This window comes from Pseudorca crassidens, chromosome 12, assembly GCF_039906515.1.
Source record: "Pseudorca crassidens isolate mPseCra1 chromosome 12, mPseCra1.hap1, whole genome shotgun sequence".
In the NCBI taxonomy this organism is placed as follows: domain Eukaryota; kingdom Metazoa; phylum Chordata; class Mammalia; order Artiodactyla; family Delphinidae; genus Pseudorca; species Pseudorca crassidens.
The window spans coordinates 83774421-83792511 of NC_090307.1; the positions used below are offsets into that span (position 1 = coordinate 83774421).

General features: G+C 35.6%; 1 protein-coding gene across 9 annotated transcripts in view; it reads right to left on the reverse strand.

Moving 5' to 3' along the window:
* IFT81 (intraflagellar transport 81) overlaps positions 1–18091 on the reverse strand; it is a 103987-nt gene that overhangs the window by 31270 nt on the left and 54626 nt on the right. For 8 of the 9 annotated variants that reach the window (XM_067700893.1, XM_067700896.1, XM_067700890.1 and 5 more), the window contains one exon: positions 4075–4224. In XM_067700893.1, the coding sequence (XP_067556994.1) occupies positions 4075–4224 (150 nt within the window). The remainder of the gene's footprint in view (positions 1–4074; positions 4225–18091) is intronic. The other variant, XM_067700895.1, reaches the window with a different exon arrangement.

Genomic DNA, 18091 nt, shown 5'->3' on the forward strand with positions numbered 1-18091 from the left:
GAGATTACTACAAGCAACTATATGCCAATAAAATGGACAACCTGGAGGAAATGGACAAATTCTTAGAAAAGCACAACCTTCCAAGATTGAACCAAGAAGAAATAGAAAATATAAACAGACAAATCACAAGCACTGAAAATTAGACTGTGATTAAAAATCTTCCAACAAACAAAAGCCCAGGACCAGATGGCTTCACAGGTGAATTCTATTAAATATTTAGAGAAGCGCTAACACCTATCCTTCTCAAACTCTTCCAAAATATAGCAGAGGTAGGAACAATCCCAAACTTATTCTACGAGGCCACCATCACCCTGATACCAAAACTACACAAACATGTCACAAAGAAAGAAAACTACAGGCCAGTATCACTGATGAACATAGATGTAAAAATCCTCAACAAAACACTAGCAAACAGAATCCAACAACACATTAAAAGGATCATACACCATGATCGAGTGGGGTTTATCCCAGGAATCCAAGGATTCTTCAATATACACAAATCAATCAATGTGATACATCGTATTAACAAATTGAAGGATAAAAACCATACGATAATCTCAAGAGATGCAGAAAAAGCTTTGGAAAATTCAACACCCATTTATGATAAAAACCCTCCAGAAAGTAGGCATAGAAGGAACTCACCTCAACATAATAAAGGCCATATATGACAAACCCACAGCCAACATCGTTCTCAATGGTGAAAAACTGAAACCATTTCCACTAAGATCAGGAACAAGACAAGGTTGCCCACTCTCACCACTATTATTCTATTATTCAACATAGCTTTGGAAGTTTTAGCCACAGCAATCAGAGAAGAAAAAGAAATAAAAGGAATCCAAATCAGAAAAGAAGAAGTAAAGCTGTCACTGTTTGCAGATGACACGATACTATACAGAGAGAATCCTAAAGACGCTATCAGAAAACTACTAGAGCTAATCAATGAATTTGGTAAAGTAGTAGGATACAAAATTAATGCACAGGAATCTCTTGCATTCCTATACACTAATGATGAAAAATCTGAAAGAGAAATTAAGGAAACACTCCCATTTACCATTGCAATAAAAATAAAATACCTAAGAATAAACCTACCTAGGGAGACAAAAGACCTGTATGCAGAACACTATAAGACACTGATGAAAGAAATTAAAGATGATACAAACAGATGGAGAGATATACCACGTTCTTGGATTGGAAGAATCAACATTGTGAAAATGACTATACTACCCAAAGCAATCTACAGATTCAATGCAATCCCTATCAAACTACCAATGGCATTTTTTACAGAACTAGAACAAAAAAATTTCACAATTTGTATGGAAACAAAAAGACCCCGAATAGCCAAAGCAATCTTGAGAAAGAAAAATGGAGCTGGAGGAATCAGGCCCCTTGACCTCAGACTATACTACAAAGCTACAGTAATCAAGACAGTATGGTACTGGCACAAAAACAGAAATATAGATCAATGGAACAGGATAGAAAGCCCAGAGATAAACCCACACATATATGGTCACCTTATTTTTGATAAAGGAGGCAAGAATATACAATGGAGAAAAGACAGCCTCTTCAATAAGTGGTGCTGGGAAAACTGGATAGCTACACGTAAAAGAATGAAATTAGAACACTCCCTAACACCATACACAAAAAATAAACTCAACATGGATTAAAGACCAAAATGTAAGGCCAGACATTATAAAACTCTTAGAGGAAAACATAGGCAGAACACTCTATGACATAAATCACAGCAAGATCCTTTTTGACCCACCTCCTAGAGAAATGAAAATAAAAACAAAAATAAACAAATGGGACCTAATGAAACTTAAAAGCTTTTGCACAGCAAAGGAAACCATAAACAAGACAAAAAGACAACCCTCAGAAAGGGAGGAAATATTTGCAAATGAAGCAACTGACAAAGGATTAATCTCCAAATTTACAAGCAGCTCATGCAGCTCAATATCAAAAAGACAAACAACCCAATACAAAAATAGACAGAAGACCTAAATAGACATTTCTCCAAAGAAGATATACAGATAGCCAACAAACACGTGAAAGAATGCTCAACATCACTAATCATTAGAGAAATGCAAATGAAAACTACAATGAGGTATCACCTCACACCAGTCAGAATGGCCATCATCAGAAAACCTACAAACAATAAATGCTGGAGAGGGTGTGGAGAAAAGGAGCCCTCTTGCACTGTTGGTGGGAATGTAAATTGATATAGCCACTATGGAGAACAGTATGAAGGTTCCTTAAAAAACTAGAAGTAGAACTACCATACAACCCAGCAATCCCACTACTGGGCATATACCCTGAGAAAACTATAATTCAAAAAGAGTCATGTACCAGAATGTTCATTGCAGCTTTATTTACAATAGCCAGGACATGGAAGCAACCTAAGTATCCATTGACAGATGAATGGATAAAGAAGATGTGGCACATATATACAATGGAATATTACTCAGCCATAAAAAGAAACGAAATTGAGTTATTTGTAGTGAGGTGGATGGACCTAGAGTCTGTCATACAGAGTGAAGTAAATCAGAAAGAGAAAAACAAATACTGTATGCTAACACATATATATGGAATCATAAAAAAAAAAAAAAGGTTCTGAAGAACCTAGTGGCAGGACAGGAATAAAGACGCAGATGTAGAGAATGGGCTTGAGGACACGGGGAGGGGGAAGGGTAAGCTGGGATGAAGTGAGAGAGTGGCATGGACATATATACACTACCAAATGTGAAATCGATAGCTAGTGGGAAGCAGCCGCATAGCACAGGGAGATTAGCTCCGTGCTTTATGAGCACCTAGAGGGGTGGGATAGGGAGGGTGGGAGGGAGACACAAGAGGCAGGAGATATGGGGATATATGTATATGTATCGCTGATTCACTCTGTTATAAAGCAGAAACTACATACCACTGTAAAGCAATTATACTCCAATAGCAATGTTAAAAAAAAAAACACATGGAAGATTTGAGTATCATGGTTAACATACTGGACTGAATTGACTTTTATGGAACGCCATCCCCCACAACTGCAGAATATATATTCTTCTCAACTGCACATGGAACAATGATCAAAACAGACCACATGCTGGGCCATAATGCAACATTCAAAAATTTCAAAGGACTGAAATCACAGAGTATGTTTCCTGGTTACAGCGGAAATAAGCTAGAAATGAATAACAGAAAGGTAACTAGAAAACCCCCAAGTGTTTGGTTTTAAGCAATGACCATAGGTCAAAGAAATCACAATGAAAATGAGAAAATATTTTAAAGTGAGCAATAATGCAGTTACTACATATCAATTTTAAAAGTGCTGTTACAATCTATGTTTAGTGCTGTTAGAATCTATGTTTGATGCACTGTAAATTTTCAATCTTAAGTTCCCTAGAAGCAAACAATATTCAGCAGCATGAGACAGAAAAGTTCATATTGCCAGCTAATTACAACTGGTTCAAATTTCATTCACCTCTACCAGATTATTGCTAGCTGGTAAGCCAACATCCTGATGAAATCATTTCCCCATGGGTAAAAGAAAAAAAAAAAGCCAAATCAAGAAAACTCAGAGGAACTGGTACCTACGATGAGAATAGCTTTGCTGCTAGAGGGATTTCTCTGGGTTTAACTTTTTTCTGACAACCAAGGCACAAATATATAAGGAACAAGCCTGCAGGCAAACCTCCACACAGAACCCTCCCTGGATACTTCTTTCCAAAGCTCCAGGGAAGTGGCTGCTTAGATTTCTGCCCAGCAGGCCACGATAAATAAATTATTTTATAGTCAATCTCTTGGTATGATCATTTTGGTCATATTAACTAGCTAACCAAAAGAAAAACCTACTTAATAGAATTCAACTTCTATTAATTACCCCAAAGTCAGAACACATAAAAAAGTTAGTGCCTACTGCTATAGTAAAATACAAAAAATCAGCTCTTATGTCATCTCTGTAATTAATCAGAGAAAATGAATAATTTTATGGTTTTTCTAATAAAAACAATGACCTCAGTAAAAGGCTATAACCTATAAACCTCCTGGCATTTGTACTTTTAGAACCCCAAGATAACAGTGTATTACCAGTTGATGTTGAATATTTTCATGACGTTGCTTAAGAAGTTCTTCTGTCCTCTGCAAGAGACCAAATTCAGCTTTAAATTCAGCTATTATCTGATGCTTCTTTTTGAAAACTGTACTCTTGCTTCGAAGTTTACTGACATATCGTTTGAACTGTAAAAGAACATAACATGTAGTTTAATAAGTAGAAAAGTAGTTGCTAAATATATATAACCTCAGTGTATTAGAAAAATTTTCTTTTCTACCATCCTACATGTGGGTCACAAGTACATAATAATAACTTAGTCTTATTAGAAAAGTTGGAAAGACTAACTGTTCAGTTAAAATATTTTGTGTATATTTTTATTTTTTGGACCCATTAAACACTGTAAATCATTATACAAAAGCTATTTATTTTGGGCTTTACAAATAAGGATTAGGAAAACAGAAACTTCAACACTATAAAAAAAGAAGAAGAAGGGACTTCCCTGGTGGTTCGGTGGGTAACACTCCATGCTCCCAGTGCAGGGGGCCGGGGTTCAATCTCTGGCCAGGGAACTAGATCCCACATGCATGCTGCAACTAAGAAGTCTGCATGCCGCAACTAAGATCTGGCGCAGCCAAAATAACTAAATAAATAAATATTAAAAAAGAAGAAGAAGGAAGTAGAAGACCATTTCTGGTTGTGGTCTTATCATGATACCTCTTATGTACTGTACTATTTTGGTGGCACTGGATCTACTGGGGTTAAAATAGCCAACCAGAATAGTCAACACTTGTAGTAACTATTTATCATTTAAGAAAGGTACTGTGACCATATACCCTAAGAAGCATCTGAAGTTCATCCCAAATGTTAAAAAGCTAAAAATATTCCAAATTAGTGGGAACTCATAGTTGCTTAATTCAGCTATTTACCTACTAATGATATTAAAGTTATAACTACTCTAATGGAAAGACTCTGTTATTAAATAATACCAACAAGAGTTTGGAAAAACAAGTGAAGTGGATATTTAAAGGAATTCATTTGACAAGTACTATTTATTAACTATTATGTACTAGGCACTGTGCCAGACGCAGAGAATACAATGCTAAACAAGATGCTCACATGTCCTGTCCTCATCAAGCTTAAGGAATAGTGGGGGAAATAAACACTGAACTGATGTTCACAACCATGGTGAACATTATGAAGCAGTGAAGGGGCCCTGAGAATAAATAACAGGAGTTTAAACTGGGTTGTGATGAAGGTAGGAAATGTGGGGTTAGATTTTAGGGAGGTGGGTTTCGACAAGTTTCTCAAAAATAATTTAAGCCAAGACTGAAGTAGCAGGAATACATTAGAGGAAGGACAAAGAAGCAAGGAAGAGCATTCCAAGTAGAGGAAACAGCAGGTGTAAAGGTCCCAAGGCACTGGCTCATTAAAAGTGTTGCTCAATATGAGAAGCAAATGTGAAAATTTTCTGGTATTTCTGAAACAGAAACATAACACATAAAAAAAATCACTTTCTCTTATGTACCATTAGTACTAAGAATTTTTACTACATAAAATATTTTTTTCTGCTCCAACCTTTTATTAACTACATTATTTTTAAAATGTCCATAGTAAGAATCTGGCTTATTATACTTAAACTCATCACTTCAAAACAAAAGTAAGCCTCCATATTACCTAATATGAGAAAATTCTTTGATAATCTTAGCCTTTTAAATGCCCAATTCTTTACAAGGATAATTGGGGGGGGGGTTATAAATAATTTTATAAATAATAAAAGTAATGAATGTATTACTGAAATTTTAGAAAACGGAAAAAATTCACTCAAAGCCACTATCCCAATGCAAGCTCTATTATCATACGGTATTTTACCTCCTAATTTTAAAGGCTAAATCTAAGGTCAGTAATTATAAATTGTAAGGTAGCAAAATAGGAAGGAGAACATTTCTAAAATTTAGGTTTTTTTTTTTTTCTTAAAGATTTGATTGATTCCTGACTATACAAAGTCCTTAAAAATAGTAAGATTAAAAATTCTTCACATAAAAATAACCCTCTAATTCCTAGTTTAGACATCTTTTTGGCCTCTCCCGTTGCGGAGCACAGGCTCCGGACGCGCAGGCTCAGCGGCCATGGCTCACGGGCCCAGCTGCTCCACGGCATGTGGGATCTTCCCGGACCGGGGCACAAACCCACGTGCCCTGCATCGGCAGGCGGACTCTCAACCACTGCGCCACCAGGGAAGCCCTAGACATCTTTTTTAAACGTGACTTAAACTTTGAAAGAAATGAGGAACACATTGTGTTTTAGAGGAAGGAAGTTCAAAATATTTTTCTATTCATGACTGAGTTAGTTTTAATATTAAGGAATCCAGCCCACAAAAAGCAAATTATCAACGGCTGTATTACAGAAACAGTTTAAAAAATTTAGTCATACCAATGTACCTAGAATCTAATTACTTGCAATTTTTCCTTTTAAAGAATAAATGTGTAAGCCTGACATAACCACTGATTCAGAATCCCCAGACTAACTATATGTTCTATTAAAAGTGTCCTGGGCAAAGTGCCCAAAATGAAATCAATCCTGTTCATCTGCTATCCTCTGTATTATCTAGGCCAATCTTCCCCTTCTCTATCTTGCTGTGCTCTGGAACTATTTTTAAAAGCTAAAAGCTATAAATGTTTTTGGTGAAAGAACAAACCTACCGATTACTCAATGTGCTCTATGCTGATTGGTTATTATTTGGCATTCACTGGACAAACTACCTAGGGGAAAGTGAGTCAGGGTCAGATTAATGACAGTTCCATAAAATTAAGCAATAGGTGGCCATCAAAGCACTCTAAGGGTTCCATTACCTTAGACCGAATTAGAGGAATTAGAGGGGAAAAAATGCATTATCCATGATTTTCTTCCATTGGAAGTTTTTTCTAACTATCATTTGGATTTTAGGTTATTTTTGAACTTTCAGATTATTGAAAAAAAAAACCATGATAAAAATATTGAAGCTAAATCTTGAGACCCATTCTTAATAATTTCTATAGGCCATACTCCCAAAAATGGTCAGAAGGAAATTTTTTTTTTACCTTTAACTTAGTTTTATTTTTTTTATTTTTATTGGGTTTTGATACCTTCTGCCAAACTGCCCTTCAAAGGCTATTTATAGTACTGTTTATAATTGTCAATTTAATAAGCAGAATAGTATCTTATATTTTGTTTGCATTTCTTTATTAGGGAACTTCACTTTTTGCCATGTTAATTGTGCATTTGTGTGGATTTTTTAAAATGATATGCCTGTCTTTGGCTCATTTTTTAATTGGAGCCTTTCTTGTGGATCTGTAATAGTGATTTTCAAACTTTTGGGTCTTAGGAACCTTTTATTAATGATCTCAAAGGGATTTTGTTTATGTACATTGCTGGCATGATAAATCTGAGGGAAAAGAATAGAATACTCATTAGTAAACCAAATCCTACAACACGTAAAACGGATCATACACCATGATCAAGTTGGATTCATTCCAGGGATGCAAGGATGGTTCAACATATGCAAATCAATCAATGTGATAACACCACATCAACAAAAGAAAAGACAAAAACCACATGCTCATCTAAATAGATGTAGAAAAAGCATCTGATAAAATTCAATATCCATTCATGATAAAAAATTCTCACCAAAGTGGGTATAGAAGGGGACATATCTAATAAACCCATTTATGACAAACCCACATCCAGAAGCTGAAAGACTTCCCACTAAATTCTGGAACAAGTATGCTCACTCTCACCACTTTTATTCAACATAGTATTGGAAGTCTTAGCCACAGCAATCAGACAAGAAAAAGAAATAAAAGGTATCCAAATTGGAAGGGAGGAGGTAAAATTGTCATTATATGTAGGTGACATGGTACTCTACATAGAAAACCCTAAAGACTTCACACAAAAATTATTAGAACTCATCAGTGAATTCAGCAAGGTAGCAGAATACAAGATTAATATACAGAAATCTGTTGTATTTCTTTACACTAACAATGAAATATCAGAAAGAGAAAGTAAAAAAAAAAAATTCTGTTTAAAATCATGTCAAGGGAATTCCCTGGCAGTCCAGTGGTTAGGACTCCACGCTTTCACTGCCAAGGGGCCAGGTTCAATCCCAGGTCAGGGAACTAAGATCCTACAAGCCATGTGGTACGGCCAAATAAATTAAATAAAATAAATAAGAAAATAAAATTAAATCACATCCAAAAAAAAAAAAAAAAAACCTAGGAATAAACCTAACCAAGGAGGTGAAAGACCTATACGCTGAGAACTATAAAACATTGAAAAAGGAAACTGAAAATGATTCCAAAAATCAGAAAGGTATCCCAAGCTCTTGGATTGCAAGAATCAATATTGTTAAAATGGCCATACTACCCAAAGCAATCTACGGATTCAATGCGATCCCTATTAAATTACCCATGACATTTTTCACAGAACTAGAACAAATAATCCTAAAATTTATGTGGAACTACAAAGGATCCAGAATTGCCAAAGCAATCCTAAGGAAAAAGAACTAAACTGGAGGCATAACCCTCCCAGACTACAGACAATACTACAAAGCTACAGTAATCAAAACAGCATGGTATTGGCACAAAAAAAGACATATGGATCAGTAGAACAGAATAGAGAGTCCAGAAATAAATTCACACACCTATGGTCAATTAATCTTTAACAAAGGAGTCAAGAATATACAATGGAGAAGGGACAATCTCTTCAGGAAGTGGTGTTGGGAAAGCTGGAGAGCTGTATTACCCCAGCCCTCACACCATACACAAAAATAAACTCAAAATGGCTTAAAGACTTAAATATAAGACATGACACCGTAAAACTTCTAGAAGAGAACATAAGCAAAACATTCACTGACGTAAACTGTAGCAATGTTTTCTTAGTTCAGTCTCCCAAGGCAAAAGAAGTAAAAGAAACAAATGGGACCTAATCAAACTTATAAGCTTTTGCACAGCAAAAGAAACCATAAACAAAATGAAAAGACAACCTATGGAATGGGAGAAAATATCTGCAAATGATGCAGCTGACAAGGGCTTAATTTCTAAAATATAAAAACAGCTCATACAGCTCAATATTAAAAAACACAAAAATCCAATCACAAAATGGGCAGAAGACCTAAATAGACATTTCTCTAAGGAAGACATACAGATGGCCAACAGGCACATGAAAATATGCTCAATATCGCTAATTATTAGAGAAATGCAAATCAAAACTACAATGAGGTATCACCTCACACCAGTTAGAATGGCCATCATCAAAAAGTCTACAAATAATAAATGCTGGAGAGGGTGTGGAGAAAAGGGAACCCTCCTACACTGTTGGTGGGAATGTAAATTGGTGCAGCCACTATGGAGAACAGTATGGAGGTTCCATAAAAAACTAAAAATAGAGTTACCATATGATCCAGCAATCCACTCCTGGGTGTATATCCAGAGGAAACTCTGATTCAAAAAGACACATGGGGCTTCCCTGGTGGCTCAGTAGTTGAGGGTCCACCTGCCAGTGCAGGGGACACAGGTTCAAGCCCTGGTACGGGAGGATCCCGCATGCCACGGGGCAGCTAGGTCCGTGTGCCACAACTACTGAGCCTGTGCTCTAGAGCCCACAAGCCACAACTGCTGAGCCCGCGCACCTAGAGCCCGTGCTCCGCAACAGGAGAGGCCACTGCAGTGAGAGGCCCACACACTGCAACGAAGAGTAGCTCCCTCGCTCACTGCAGCTAGAGGGGGCCCACACACAGCAACGAAGACCCAATGCAGCCAAAAATAAATAAATAAAATTTAACAAAAAGACACATGCACCCCACTGTTCATAGCAGCAGTATTTACAATAGCCAAGACATGGACGCAACCTAAGCGTCCATCAACAGATTAATGGATAAAGAAGATGTGGTATATATACATGATGGAATATTACTCAGCCATAGAATGAAATACTATGAATACCAAAGAATGAAATACTACCATTTGCAGCAACATGGATGGACCTAGAGATTATCATACTAAGTGAAGTAAGTCAGACAGAGAAAGACAAATATCATATGATATCACTTACATGTGGAATCTAAAATATGATACAAATGAACTCATTTACAAACCAGAAACAGACTCGTAGACACAGAAAACAAACTTATGATTACTGAAGGGGAAGGGGGCATGGTAAATTAGGACTATGGAATTAACAGGTACACACCACTATATATAGAAAATAGATAACATGGATTTACTGTATAGCACAGGGAAATGTATTTAATATCTTGTAATAACCTATAATGGAAAAGAATCTGAAAAATATATACATAACTGAATCACTTTGCTGTACAACTGAAACTAACACTGAGACTAACAACTATACTTCAATTTAAAAAAAGAATAGAATATTCAATCATTGGACCCCTTACTTCATAATGCATAAAAATCAATTCCAACACTATCCAGTTGGAATTGATTTTTTTTTTTTCCAGTTTCACACAGACTTATATGTGAAAGACAGAATGAAAACTCTAGAATATAGGAAAATATTACTATGATTATTGAGATAGTAAAGGATTTATTAAATAAAACACAAAAAAAGCACAAACTGAAAACAGATGTTGATAAACTTGACTTTGCTAAAATTGAGAACTTTTGTTCATCAAAATATATATTAAGATATTAAGAATATAAGTCACAAGTTGGGAGAATATATTTACAACACATTAATCCAATAAAGAATTTGTATCCAAAAATACATAAATTAAACCTACAAATCAATGAGAGAAAGGCAAATAATCCAACAGAAAAATGGATAAAATACTTGAATAGTCACTTCACAGAAAAGAAAATCCAAAATGGCCAATAAGCATATTAAAAGACGTTTGACCTCATCTGTAATCAAATTAGTAATGCAATTAAAACCACAATAAGATACCATTGTAATACCCACCCAATTAGCAAAATTAAAAAGTCCTTCAATACTAAGTGTTGTTGAAGATGTGGAGGAAATAGCACACCTATACACCACTGAGAGTGAGGGATACATAATTTAGGACAATAGATTGGAAGACAACTTGGCATACCTACTAAAGTTGACCTGTGTTCACCCCATGCCCCATCAACTCCACTCCCACAAACAGCAGGGTTTCTCACACTTAGCTATGGTGATGGACCAGTTTTTAAAAATTTCTAACCATTTGTGGACTGGATACTTTTATAAAATAACAAAAATGTCTATACAATATCAAATTACTATAAACGTTTCTAAATGCTTCCTCTTAATTTATATGGTTGTGGCTTAGTAACTTAACAGTTTGTAGACTAGAACTGGTCTTCAGACCACACTTTGAGAAGCACTGTTCCAGGGCAGTTCATCCTGAATGGGGTATGCTCCAGTATACTCATGTGGCACAAATATTATGGGTGTGCCAAGATGTGCAAGATATTATAAAGAACTCCAAAGCCAGTCATCCTCAGCTATAAGCAGCCTTATCCTTTTACCTCAGTATGCTAAACAATAACCATTTTCTTTAAGTGTCATATTGTGAAAAAAGGTAAGAAACGGAACACTACCCTGGAAAAACCCTTGCTCATAGTCACTGGGAGACATACATAAGAATATTGATACCGTTTTACTTTTTTTTCCCATAAATTTATTTATTTTATTTATTTATTTTTGGCTGCGTTGGGTCTTCGTTGCTGCGCACGGGGTTTCTCTAGTTGCAGCAAGCGGGGGCTACTCTTCCTCGCAATGCATGGGCTTCTCATTGCTGTGGCTTCTCTTGTTGCAGAGCACGGGCTCTAGGCACGCGGGCTTCAGTGGTTGTGGTGCGTGGGCTCAGTAGTTGGGGCTTGCGGGCTCTAGAGTGCAGGCTCAGTAGTTGTGGTGCATGGGCTTAGCTGCTCCACGGCATGTGGGATCTTCCAGGACCAGGGCTCGAACCCGTGTCCCCTGCATTGGCAGGCAGATTCTTAACCACTGCGCCACCAGGGAAGCCCCCCGTTTTACTTTTTAAACTACGTATTTGTATTAATCTAAACAATTATGATTAAAAGAACAATCCACCCCAAAAAAAGCCCATCACCAACAAAAACCTAACAGCTGATAGATTTTATTTTGAATAGACTTAGGGTATTAAAAATTAAATTTACTCATAATTCTGTGTAATAATAACTTATCTGAGCAAAAATTCACAAATTTATAAATTAATCATTAAAGGTCCTAGGAGCAGTACAATAGGGTCACAGAAGCAGTTCAGAGAGTTGTTGAGACCAACGGGCTGTGTTGTCAGAGAAACATGATTTCAAATCCTGACCCCACCACTTAAAGTGACCTTGGGGAGGTTTCTAAATAAGATCTATAAAACGTACTAAAGTTCTATAAAAATTGAATAATGGATAATGATTAATAATATCTGTCATTTTGTTTGAACACAGTTAAAAAGTACCTAGAAAATGAGATAATTTACTGATCCTTCTAAATACTAAGAAACAAGGAAATGTCAAGTAATTAGAACAAACAGAAGAGTAAAGGTCTAGGGGTGACACAATGCTCTTTAGAACTAAAACAGAACAATCACTACTGCAAGAAACTACAAATCTACATACTCTGAGTACAACTATGTAAAATGTTTGTATGTATGTCTATGAACCAAGATTGGGAGAGAATGAAGAAATAAAAATAGCTGTTGTGTTGGGCAGGTAGGGTTATGAGTGAATTCTTTGAGATTTATTTCTTAAATATTTAAGTTAAAAAAATATTTTAAAGGAACTCTGGCATAGGAAATAAGCAATAAATCCTTGGAATATTAAGGAAAAAGTTTTCAATAGTGCACTATAGCAGGCCAATCAAGCAAAGATTGCCATTGTGCAGGAAGGCCCATTATAGCAGTTATTACTAATCATTTGGTCCAATACACATTTGTAATCTAAATTTGTCATTTATGAAAGAGCAGCCATCATTTTAGATGCTGAGATCAGTAAGATTACTGTTTTAATTACTTCTGACTTCAGAACCGATTTTACAGACTCAGCTCCTCTGTGATCAAAATGGTATTTGACAGATCTTCTTTCTCCTTTACCCATTTAATATGTTTTAGAACCTTTAATAGTAATGATCTAGGCAAGCTTTTTAAAAGGACAAGGCAGCTTATTTCCCTAAGTATGTAACCATTTACAAATGCTTTTCAAGCTTATCTGGAACTCAAAAGTATTACTGGATTCCAGACATCATTCTGGATATTTATGTGGAAACAAGAATCTCTGCTCCTGTTGCAAATTTCCAACTCAATATCTGGTGTGAAACTATTTTCACAGTAATTAGCTGTGAAGACTTTATACAATAAGTACTTTATACTGTCCAGAACCACAAAGAACCATTTTTTAAAAATACTATTCCCCCTTTTACAGGGAAGAAACCTATAGAGAAATTAATACAACTCATCAAAGTTCAGAAAGTTAGAAAAACTGGAATAGAATGAATACTTCTGTCCTCAAATCCTGTTAGTCCACTATTCATGCTATTTTCCACTTATTAACTAAATCACATCTTTGTCAGGTATTTCATCAAATGATTTTTAAGCACAGAAAACTACAGAAATAGGCCCAAGAGAGTTAGGTATGAAATGGATAACACCAACTGTTCAAGAGTAGAACGAATATGCCCAAATGGCCATAATTTTTTTTGCCCATTTGTCAGTGTTCCTATTTTGTCTGAATTCAGACTTGCAGAAAACCTGAAAAGGCCATCTTTTAAGTCATGCTTCATGTCATAAATCATTTGGACTCCCTGAAGTCTCGTCTCAGAGTTGCTATTTGCTTTAAGGCATGAAAAAATGTTTTAAAGCAACTTTTGTGTTCTGCTAAAATGTTAGTCTTTTCAAATCACCCATCATAACAAGTGCAATATATATAGACATACAAATACTACTCAAACCTTTTTCCAACCTGTTAGTACTACGTTTTCAACTTTAAATTAGAAAATCTCACCAAGCCAAGCATAAACAATGCAATTACCCACATATGGTAGTGGATAGTTAACTGCTGATTCTCTTGAGAGAGTCTATAATAAGCAATATGATATATGCTAGTAGAAATCTGTCTTAATAGAAACTTGTGGTACAGGAACATCCATCTGGGAAACACAGGTAATCATACCATCCAAGGTCTCCCTGCTTCTGTTATAAATCAAATCACCACCACACAGCTGTTACTATATCTCTAATGGGGATTTCAACTGCTGTCCAAGCAGTTAACTCTCAAAAAAAATTTCTATGAAAAGTTTTCACGTTTTGAGTTAACATTGTGGGATTACCTAAACTGCATATATAACACCCTACTTCTATTACAGTGAGTTGGGCCAAATTTATTTGATTCTGTTTTGTTCCATCTCCTGGGAAATTTTAGGGGCCTTAGGTCCTGCTATGAACTCTAAAGAGTGTAATGTGATTTGAAAGGCTCTAAAAATATCACAGGTTTGCCTGGGCTCACTTAGAAGGGTGGATGATTCAATTACAAGTGTCAAAATTTGATTCCTAATTTTTCAGAATCTGACAGCTGCAGCTAATCTTGCCAGGATCCCTTATCTTCATTGTGCTTCTCTTTGAAGTATTTAAAGAAGATTTCATAATCTTTGCAATTTAGCTCTAGGATTTCTGTCAGTAGCTGTAGAATGAATTGGTTGGCTCTTTCTTAAGCTGCTTATTCATATTATTTGATCAAGCACATTGTAAAAGTAGCCATTAACTGCAAAACAGCTGAGCTTCTTGTAAGGTTTGGGAAGAAAACATAACGAACTTTAAACCCGTACACCATAAACCAGGAGTGACCTTTCAATGCATGAAATGACAATGGAACCTTAACCAAAGGTTCATTTGTTGCTATAAAAAATTTCAGACTCAAAAGGCACGCATTCATTTCAATCACAGTTCTGAGAAGGGTACTAGCATGACATCATTGGGGCTAATTTTTTGTTTTGCTTTTCAAATAATTAATGCAGAGATTCAGAGGTACCAAGGTGATGAAAACGGTAAAGACCAGTAGCTATTCAGCACTACTACAAGAAGTAGAGCTTCTATTCTTTGCTCTTCCGTAAGTGAGACAAAATCATTAGGCTCAGATTGTTGTCTATGAATGGGTAAAAATCATATTTACCATGTGCTGTGTTTTGTCACACAGAGGGTTTTCTTCCCTTTTTTCCCCCAGATTTATTGAGATAGAATTAACATACAATAAACTGCATGTATTTAAAGTACAAATTGTTGCTGTTGTTCCATGCTATGATAGCTTCATATTTTGGGACAGAATTTTAATATTAAGTGACCTTATTTTTCCATAATTTGAAGTGTTATAAAAATGTTTACATAGAAATATCTTGCTTTATGCAGGATTCAGTGTGAGAGGAGATAGAAAAACAGTGTTATAGCATAGTATAATAGTTAATGTTCATAATTATGACTCTGAGTTGTCAATAAAAGGTTGCTGTGATCAGTATGATTTTAAGATAACAGAAAGAGCTGAAGTAGCATGTCTCCCACGAATCACACCATGTTACTATTTTCCCAGCTCACACCCCATAACCCTGAAATGTATTTCCATACCACTCTGTTAATGTGTGTTCTAACATACAGCTCACTTAAGATCACTTGTTAAATTTCTGACTCCCCTAAGAAACCATTAAGCTCTGTGATGGCAGGACCATATCTCTTTCTCACCACCATTTACTTAATAGTTGGCATGTAAAAGACACTTGGTAAATGTGTAGAAAACCTGAATAGAACTGTATAATCTAATCTAGATACATAATTTTTCATTAGAAAATTGATAACATTTAAAATGTCTTGGTACTTCAGTTGATAAGGAAAAATTATTTATATGTAAGTCTTCCTCCTAACCATAATTGTTTATTTTATTGTATAAAGTTATTTTTAAATACCTAATCAGAAACATAAATTTGCCATGTAATACAGTAGCCCCCACTTATCATAGCATGGAACAACAGAAACAACTTGTACCTTAAATATATGCAGTTTATTGTATGTTAATTATATCTCAATAAGACTGTTTGGAAAAAACAGGGAAGAAAACCCTCTGTGTGACAAAACACAGCATATACAAAGCTAAGAGACAAATGACAGACTAGAAGAAAACAATTACCCAGATTAATCCAGAATATAGGTAAAAATATGAGAAACAGATAAGGAAAAACATTCAATTAGTACAAAAATGTGAGCGTACTTTGTGCCACTGAACTGTACAGTTAAATATGGTTAAAATAGTATGTTTTATATTATGTGACTTGTACCACAAAAAAAATTAAAAAAAAGAAAATACATTCAATCCATTAGAAAAAAATGAAGAAAGACAATAAAAGGGCAAACGACAGAAGAAATACAAGTGACCAAACATGTATGTGGACAGATGTTCAATCTTAATCAAGAAAAATGAAAATTAAAATGAAATACTGTCAGAATGATAAAAAATAAAGGACTGAGGATCAAGTGCTGTTTTAAATAACAGAGGAAACAGATGCTCTTGTACGCCCTTGGATGGAATAAAGAAATTGTACATACATTCTATAGAACACAATGTAGCAATTAAAAATTTTAAAGTACATGATAATAATTATTATTATAACTGTAGGTAGCATTTATGAAGTGCTTCCTATAAGCCAGCCACTGTTGTATACTGCTAAGTTGTATTAACTCATTTAGCCCTCACAACCACCATATGAGGTGAGTACTGTTATTATCTCCACTTTATAGATAAGGAAACTGAGGCACAGAGCAGTTAGGTAACTGCTGTAATTAACTGTTAGGTTGAACATCTAATAGGTGGCAGAGGTGAGATCTGCACATAGGTGTTCTGGCTTCAGAGCTGATCCTCTTAACCTCTAGAGAATAGCCTCTTCATTTACTGACATGGAAAAATCTCTAAGACGTGTTATTAAAAGCAAGTTGCACAATACACATGGTATAATACCATTCATATTTTTTAAAACTCACAAAACGGTATTATCTGTATCTGTATCTATCTCCAGAGAAAGGACTGAAAGGGTTTACAAAACTGGTGGCAGCGGTTTCTCTTTGGAAAAGGGTCTAAGGGACTGGGAATGGGGATAGGAGGTAATCAATAGGGACTTTTGTTTTATGTGTATTGTTTGCTTTTCAGACCATGAAAATGTATTCAGATATTACTTGCATAATCTGATTTTTAAAATATTATTCTATTTTATTATTATTATTTTTTATACCCTGGAATAAATCCTACTTGATCATGGTGTGTGATTCTTTTAATGTATTGTTGAATTCAGTTTGATTTGGGGATGGAAAAAGGTATTCCATGCAAATGGAAACAAAAAGTAAGCTGAGGTAGTAATATTAATATCAGACGCAATAGATTTTAAAACAAAGACTACAGCAAGAGATGAAGAAGGACATTACATAATAGTAAAGGGATCAATCCAACAAGGAGATATAACAATCATAGATGCATTCAAGATAGGAGCACCTAAATACACAAAGCTAATATTAACAAACATAAAGGGAGAAACTGACAGTAACACAATAACAGTAGGGGACTTTAATACCCACCTACGTCAATAGACAGTTCATCTAGACAGAAAATCAATAAGGAAGCACTGGCCTTAATGACACATTAGACCAGATGAATTTAATAGATCCAGAAAGAACATTCCATCCAAAAACAATAATAATACTAATCCATCTGTATCAGGGGTCCCCAAGACCATCCCCAGGTTGAATGATTTGCTAGGAGAACTCACAGGACTCAGCATAAAGTCATATTCTTGGCTATGTTTTATTACAGTGAAAAGGTACAAAGCAAAACCAGCAAAAGGAAAAGGCACATGGGGTGAAGTCAGGAGGAAACCAGGGGCAAGCTTCCAAGAGTCTTCTCCCTTAATTCCTCCAACAGCGAGTTGTAACAATACGTGTGAAAGGCTGCCAACCAGGGAAGCTCATTAGAGACTCAGCGCCCAGGGTTTTTACTAGGGGCTGGTCACGTAGGCATACTCTGCCTAGCCCATACC